At 48.3% G+C, this 8,651-nt stretch overlaps 1 protein-coding gene across 1 annotated transcript; it reads left to right on the top strand.

Annotated features, from left to right (window-relative positions):
* The first annotated feature begins 4,527 nt into the window (after window positions 1-4,527).
* Window positions 4,528-8,635, top strand: fzd5 (frizzled class receptor 5). The gene has a single exon (XM_062456845.1). It carries the CDS (start codon window positions 5,548-5,550, stop codon window positions 7,312-7,314), a length of 1,767 nt encoding a protein of 588 aa, XP_062312829.1. The 5' UTR covers window positions 4,528-5,547; the 3' UTR covers window positions 7,315-8,635.
* The last annotated feature ends 16 nt before the right edge of the window (window positions 8,636-8,651 follow it).

Here is an 8,651-nt window from a genome sequence, read left to right as displayed (position 1 = left end):
CCTTCCCTCTTCCTAGAAGCACTTACCAATACTTTCAGTGAATTTGAATTATCTTGCTTGGTAACTCGCTGACAAGGCCGGAATCATATCAGGGGAAGGTGAGGTTGTTTATTGTACCAAGAAAAAATCACCAAGCACACCTCAAGTATTTTAGAGAACCTTTTAACCTAGGTCTAATAGGTGCAGTACTTTTATATTTATATCTCTGGAGAAAGGCTTGATAGGAGGAAAATGTGTTTGTTCAAATGCAGCTTCATTAGCATTGTGTTTTGTTTACATGTGAAGTCATTTGCACTATGAATTGTTTTGCTATTGTTTGTCACTGGTATGACAGTATTTACAGGGAATAGCTTGCTGTGTATAAGAACAAGAGAGTCTAAATTCATGCTTTAAAACATTCAAATGTATTTATTGTGCGTCTGTTCGCCTGCCTTAAACCACTGGTGCAAATCAATCCTGCTGATTGACTGTGAAAGATCTAGTGTAGTCTGTGTGACCAATGGGATTCTTCCTTAAACCATTTCACCCTGCCTAAGAAGCCCATGTACCTATTATAACCTGTGATGACTTGTGTGTCCAGTGTGTTTAGGACCCGGTGAGAGAGTGTGCACCGCTCTTCTGATTTTGTAGGACTAGCTAGTGTTACCGCTTCAACCCCTCGGTGTTGGACATCAGGGATATGACCCACGGGCTGTAGGGGGTTCTCTTTCTGCATAGCAACCCCAGACTCACCCACGGTACATAAACACTTCCTGGATGGATTTGCCCTCAAGTTACTTTTCTTCCATTTTTGTTGTTGTTGATCATGATTATTTATGATACTGGTCTTGGGCCGTACAGGGACAGCAGAGCTGTTTACGGGTGGTCCACCACACCAGTCGTGTGTTCTTGTTTCCGGGTTTGTTTTTAGTCATGTGTCACAGCAACCCTCTTATGCAAGTCCACACCCTCGTGTTTCAGAACCAAATGGCTCTTTCATTTTGATCTGCCACTGATTCCAATAAAATAACTTAACCGTCTTCTGTGTCTTGTAATTTCATGGGTGAATTCATATATACATACGGTATGTATTTATAGATATAGTTGATAGAAGCTTTGTAGATTCAGATATAAGGGTAGCCTATATAGTTATAGGATTGACATTGCAATTGACTATTGTTTACTGTAGATATTACTTGTGTGGACCATCTTAATTTGAACTGCATGCTCATGTTACATATTGTACTGCTTCCTGTCCCAGTCTAATTCTGTCCCGTTTCAGAATGAGAGCGGAGCTTACAGTGAAACATGGTAACTGAGTGGTAGAGATGTTGTATATGTCTGAGTGACTGTGTGTGTGTGTGTGTGTGCTTGTATGTGTGTATGCAGAGAGTGTATCGCCTGACTCATTTGCCTGTGATTTGTATTGAGGGGCAGGCAAATTGAACCTGAGTGTCGACCGCGCTTAATTGTCATCGCCAATTAGTGCATTGTCAGCGGCCACAATGGCTCAACTGTAGCGAGTGGAACACGCTCCTTTGTGCTTGTCCACTGGCCCGGGGACCAGTCAAGACTCATTTAGGGCCTAGACAACAAGAGAGCAGAAATGCCATCAGAAAATGAAAACAAAAGACGGTTTAAAGAGGAAAATACGATTGGAGGGGAGAGAGCAGGGGAGAGGGGAGAGAGGAGAGGGGAGAGTGCAGGGGAGAGAGCAGGGGGGAGAGGAGAGAGAGAGCAGGGGAGAGGGCAGGGGAGAGAGCAGGGGGGAGAGGGGAGAGAGCAGGGGAGAGATAAACAACGGTAACCTGGGATGGAACATTAAAGTCTGCTCTTGTGAAAGGGGAGGAGAGTGGGCAATGACCAACCCCCCCCCACACACACACACGCACACACACACACACACACACACGCACACACACTGCCCCCCTGATGTTCCACAGCTAAACAAAGGCTGGCATGGCCTGTCTGTCACGGGTGACCTGGATCAGAGCAGGAGTTCTCCTGTGGAGTATTCAAACGCTACAGTCTTTCACTATTATCAGAAGCTGATTTGAACAATATCAAGTGTGGCTCTGCACGATACATTTTGGACCCATGATAGACCCACAGCCAAGACTAAAATAAACCTGGTGTCCCATAGCAGCTCAGTTCACTCTCCGCACAACCATGTTTCCTGTGAGTCGACTTAAACGTAGAGCTATACAAGGTCAACAAACTTTATAGCAGAGTGAATACCAGTGAACCTTAAATCCGAAAACATAGACACCAAATATTGAAAGGACCTTGGACCCCGTTAAAAAAAAGATGATATGTGTGTTTATGCTGACAAATGTTCATGTCGATCGTGAACTAGATACTGAAGCACTGAGACAGCAATGAGAGTACACCTACCCATGAACATTTTTACATTGTGTCATCAGCCCTTTGTGTGTGTGTTTATCTGGTACTGTACACTGTCTATGGAGGTAGATGAATGAGGAGCAGGATAAAGGCTTTTGTGCACACACCTGTACGGGCATGTGAGCTAGCCCTCCCGAGAGGGAGGGAGAGAGGGAGGGAGGGGAGAGCAGGAGGGATGGAGGGGGGGAAGAAGACAGAAGGCAGATGACATGGGAAGAGCCAAAGCAGGGACACAGGTTTAGTCTCCAACACATTGGGATTGATTCTCAAGCATTCTTTCCAATCCCAGCATGTCTGTCAGTGAGAGGGGAGACTGAGTTTACCTTGCTGTCAGACATGGTTCCAGATTTGTCAATGATGCCGGTCAGGTTGATGTGTCCTGTCTCTGCTTAAGTCTTTGTCAAATAGCTCATGCACTGGAATTACCAGAGGGATCAGTGTGTGTGTGCGTGTGTGTATTTGATTGATAGCTCAGAGGCTTTTAGGAATGCAGGCCTTTCTATTTGCTCTCATTTATCTTTGTAACTTGCGGTTGAGCCAATGTAATCTGGGTGTTAACAGGCAATAGAAATTCTTGACTTAGCTGTTAGCACTTGCACACACACACACACACACACAGACACACACACACACACACACACACACAGGGAGAGACACACCCTTCTAGACCTTTGGACTTAAGAAGCCCAGACGACCTGTGTGTCAACCGAACGGGACATGAGCTAAAGAGAGTCACAAACCTGTCCTGCCACAACATACTTTCAATCCTGCGTGTTTGTTTGGCAGCACAGTTCCCATCCGAATCCAGACCTGTGCTCATAAGCTAGTCCGCCATCTACAATGATAAGAAAACATACACATCTATGCATCCCCTCCTTTCCCCCTCCCCACCCCCTCCCCACCCCCAACCGCCCAGCCCCATTCACACACACAATGTCCAATGCAGGCTGATGTGGAGACAATAACAGTAAATATTTTCCTTGTGAGTAAATATTGCCATGTCCCAGGTGGAAGTCCTCTGCCCTAAATGGCACAGGTCAACAGTAACAGCCCGGAACGTTGTGTGTGTGCTTGTGCTTTGCGTGTTGGGTCCATTGTCATGCATGTTTAGCCCCAGTCCCGTGTGCTCCGTCAACATGCGTACAAAGCATGTCTACTGTTTACCTTACCTCCCTACCTTTGCCTGCACTGATTGTGAAAGCGTTAGCTGGCTGGCTGCCAGGACCTGGACAGATAATCAGCAACTATTCAGAGTGTGTGAACTGTTTGAGGGGGTCTTCAGTGGCAAAGTATTCCTTTGAATGTCATGTTATGGTACAAACAAAGTTTGTATCATGTTATTTATAATCATGACACGTTGCATGCCACGGTTATTGATTTGTGATTAGTTCAAGTGTTTTAATAATCGTTGTCGTTGTTCTATCACTTTAGAGTCTAGGTTTATGAAGAACTGCTGTTGTTTATTGTTTGCAGGTTGGGTTGGTTAGGCCCTGAAAATTCGGGTCAGGTCTCACGCACACACGCACACACAGACACACAGACACACACACAAGCTGGTGATGACACAGTGTAATTTTTTTTTTTTTTTTTTTTAATTTTAGGAAAAAAAAATGTTTCCTAGTGTGTGCATTCTCATTGTCCTGTCTGTTGCCAGGACACTTCCCACCCTTCATGTGTTAGTAAACTCTGTCTGCTTTGCTGCCTCTGACTTGTCCATACATCCTGTTGCGTGTGCCGTCTGCATCCATGTATTGTGTCATATCCTGTATTACACTAAGATTTCCCTGGCCTACCACGGGTCAAAAGTTCATTCATGTTGTAACAATGACATACATATTATTTATTCAAAAAATTCAGGTTTAATGTGACATCTGTTGAATATTTCTAAAATAGAAAATTACTTTCTAACTTGACGGTAAAGAGCGCAGGTGCAACGTTATTTCTCAAAAAGCCACCTGTCCTCGGGCATCCGGTACATCAAGATAATCCATAAATGAACCTATTTGGTAGATAGCTCTCATCTCAGCATGATTGGTTGAGAAGGTACAGGAGGCGTGGCGTCGAAGTGCGAGTAGGATAGCATCCGAACAGGCCGTGGTCAATGGTTTTGAATGCGCTAGGGGTTGGCGTTTGGATGAGGTGGGCGTTCTGTGCTTGTTGTAGCGGGAGGGGTCTCTTCGACTTTGGCAGGGGAATAAATTATTTCGGTTGGTGAGCGGTGAGATATGAAACACGACACAGCGATACCTACTAATATCAGAAGAGGCAAATTTCGAAAACAAGTGCTGGGATTCGCTGTTTGAAAACTCCTCTGCGGTAATCTAAGTTACACCTTATTCAAGATAATAACGCAAAAGTTGCTTAAACTTTGGAGACAGAACAGAGAAGAAAATTCACTGAGACCTGTTTAAACTCTACGACGGCCAACCTATATTGGGCTACCGGAGAAAGGATACAGCAAGTGGATTCTATTTTCTTGGGAATTCACCTGGGCTTCAAATCAACCCCGGACGGACGATTTAGGCTTTTCTATGAGACAGTAACAAAATTGTATTGACCATTGTATGACCATGTTAAACATATTTTCTTTACTCGTCTCATTAACTCATCACAGGGAACACAATCTGTCATGCGGAATAACTGTTGGAAGAGGAAATTGTCAGTAAAATCTTACAGAGTTGTTAAATTAATTGGATCGTGACCAAAATTCCAAAGAGGGAAATGAACTTTCTTCTCTATAAATTTCAAGACTGGGTCAATGATTTACACTTCAACTCCGATCGACAGTCCACTCATCTGTAGACTTTGGAGACCTTTAATCCAGCTATTCATTTAACTAAACTGAACTTTAGTTGGTTAACCGGTCCTATGCTGTATTTATGCTTCATTGGTAAGGTGCTTGTGCTTTTGGAACAAAATGCTCCTTCGGTCTGGAATGGAGCTTGCCCGTGATTTATAGAACAGAGGACCGTGGACATGCTGCTGGAGCAATTACCTTTTCCTTTTGGGATTTCATATTTCCGAGATGCAGTCATAAATTAAAGAAGGGACTGAGCTGAGAAAATACTCAAGTCTACACATTGCAATTCCTGTGTTGTTTTTTTAACTACCTGTACTTTCAACGGAATTATCTCCCACCTCTCATTCCCGCTCCCACCTCGTCCCATGGCGACCACTGTTAAGCCCCCGCTGTGCGGTGTCGTCCGTTGGCTGCTGGTACTGCTACTCTCCCAGCAGCCCCGGCTCGCGCAAGGCGCCTCTAAGGACATTGTGTGCGAGCCCATTACGGTGCCCATGTGTAAAGGCATCGGCTATAACTTCACATACATGCCCAACCAGTTCAACCATGACACCCAGGAGGAGGTGGGCCTGGAGGTGCACCAGTTCTGGCCGCTAGTGAGGATCCGCTGCTCCCCAGACCTGCTCTTCTTCCTGTGCAGTATGTACACCCCCATCTGCCTGGCTGACTACAAGAAACCCCTGCCTCCGTGCAGGTCAGTGTGCGAGCGAGCCAAGCGAGGCTGCTCGCCCCTCATGAGCCAGTATGGCTTCGAGTGGCCAGAGAGGATGAGCTGCGAGCAGCTGCCAATGCTGGGGGATGAGACGCTGTGTATGGACCAGAACAGCAGTGAGACCACCATCTCCCCACCCTTTCCTAAGCCCACCCCCAAGGGCAGCACCCACCGACGCAGACCCCCGGCCCCCAAGCCCCCGGCCCCCCAAGAGTGTGACCGGGAGTGCCGCTGTCGAGACCCGCTGGTCACCATCAAGAGGGAAGCCCATCCGCTGTACAACCGGGTGTCCACCGGCCTCCTGCCCAACTGCGCCCAGCCCTGCCACCACCCCTACTTCTCCCAGGAGGAGAGAGCCTTCACCACCTTCTGGGTGGGGCTGTGGTCGGTCCTGTGCTTCTTCTCCACCCTCACCACCGTCGCCACCTTCCTCATCGACATGGAGCGCTTCAAGTACCCGGAGCGGCCAATCATATTCCTCGCTGCCTGCTACCTCTTCGTCTCCCTGGGATACATCATCCGGCTGGTGGTGGGGCACGAGCGCGTGGCGTGTAGCGGCGCGAGCGGTGTCGGCGGCGAGCAGCAGCACATCCTGTATGACACCACAGGCCCCGCCCTGTGCACCCTGGTCTTCCTGCTCGTCTACTTCTTCGGCATGGCGTCATCCATCTGGTGGGTGGTGCTCTCCTTCACCTGGTTCCTGGCGGCGGGGATGAAGTGGGGCAGCGAGGCCATCGCGGGCTACTCCCAGTGTTTCCACCTGGCCGCGTGGCTCATCCCCAGCGTGAAGACCATCGTGGTGCTGGCCCTCAGCTCCGTGGACGGCGACCCCGTGGCCGGGATCTGCTACGTGGGGAACCAGAGTCTGGAGAGCCTGCGGGGCTTCGTCCTGGCTCCCCTGGTGGTGTACCTCTTCACCGGCTCCCTCTTCCTCCTGGCCGGCTTCGTGTCGCTCTTCCGCATCCGCAGCATCATCAAGCAGGGCGGGACCAAGACGGACAAGCTGGAGCGCCTGATGATCCGGATTGGCCTGTTCACGGTGCTCTACACGGTGCCGGCTACGATCGTGCTGGCCTGCCTGGTGTACGAGCAGCACTACAGGCCGAGCTGGGACCGGGCCCTGGCCTGTTCCTGCCAGGCGGAGCGGCAGCGTTTGGGCCTGGGCCCCGACTACGCTGTGTTTATGCTCAAGTACTTCATGTGCCTGGTGGTGGGCATCACCTCGGGGGTGTGGATCTGGTCGGGGAAGACCCTGGAGTCGTGGCGACGCTTCACCGCCCGCTGCTGCCCCTGTTGGACCCACAAGGCCACTGCACCCACCTCCATGTACAGCGAGCCGACGACAGCACTGACCGCCCACCCTGGGGTCTCTCTCCCCCCCGGCTCCTACCACAAACCGTCCCCTCCCTCGCACATATAAACGCGCCCGCGGAGGGTGGTTCTCGTAACACACCTGGCTGTGTGGTAAGAGCGTGCGTGTCCTGACCCCCCTGTTGTCTGAGGGGCCGTCCGCCTCACCTGAGACCGTAAAGGCGTCATGGAGGCGTGGGATCTAACACGCCTGTTAAGAGGACAGCCAGTCGGAGGAAGGGGACTGGAGGGAGCGCTGTCATGTTGTGGACGGGAGGAACATTATCAACCAGGCTGCCTCGCCAGCTGTCCCACTCAGACACAAACGAGCTCATATGTTTCATATCATGAGAAGGACCGCTGGAGAAGACAGTGCTGTAAGATGCTGAACGCACGAGCTCTGATGTTCATTAGATGTTTTGTGGGCCCTCAGACGGACATTCTGGAACTCTACCAGGGATAAAAGGAACGGTCGGTTTGATCCTCGACGCAGACCTCATCCCTGCACTCCAGTCTGCAGCACTGTGGAGAGCTGTATTTATTCCTGTGTTCTGTGTATTTGTGCTATAGAACATCTTGTATGGTTTCAGCGGAAGATTCTATCCAAGACCCTTGTGTAAATACAATGATGGAAAAGACCGTGGCAACTAAACATTCTCTTCTTTGCTAGTCCCCTGTGATGAAATTGTGTGTGTGTGTGTGTATGTATATATATATATGTGTATGCTGCAGTAAGGACTGGCTAGGTGAATCATGGTTAAGTCTAAGTACCCTCATCTGTACCATTGTGCTTTCCGCCCCCTAGTGGTGTGTACTTGAACTACCCACCTGTCCCAAGATGTACATTACAACATTAATCTGCGGAGTAGGAAGTACATTTAGCAACCTTGTTTCATTCTTATTGACATTTTACAATTGTTGAAATTGTTAACAGTCTTCATGTAATCGGTGTATGAAAGGGAAAGCCTATTTGAAATGGTAACCAAAAAAACGGAACAGGCCAATCTTACGAGATAGTGGATTCCTCCAGCAGGACCTGAAACTGTAACCATGTTGGCCTTTCTCTTCCTTACTGTGGTCGTGCCAGCGCCCTTGTGTTCAAGGTAGTAAGCCCATGTTGTGTAAAACCACAGACTTCTAGAATGATATAAAATGGTTCAGAGCCTCTATATTTAATTTATTAGCCCATTTCCTGATTAATAGCATGTTTGTAGTGTGAGAGACTTTGTGCGTGATTGTTCCATCCACACTTTTATAAACTGGTTTGGGAATCATTCTATGGATGAGTCTTGAATGCAACTCTGTATATACTCAATTCCTGGAGAACGTGAAATGTGTCAAATTCATGGCTGAGATTTTAGATATTATTTATGAAATTGCAGTTTGACTGGTAGAGAATTAAACTGT

The sequence above is a fragment of the Osmerus eperlanus genome, chromosome 3, assembly GCF_963692335.1.
Source record: "Osmerus eperlanus chromosome 3, fOsmEpe2.1, whole genome shotgun sequence".
Taxonomy (NCBI): domain Eukaryota; kingdom Metazoa; phylum Chordata; class Actinopteri; order Osmeriformes; family Osmeridae; genus Osmerus; species Osmerus eperlanus.
Note: the sequence above shows the minus strand (reverse complement) of the source record. Positions and strands in the feature narration are given on the sequence as shown.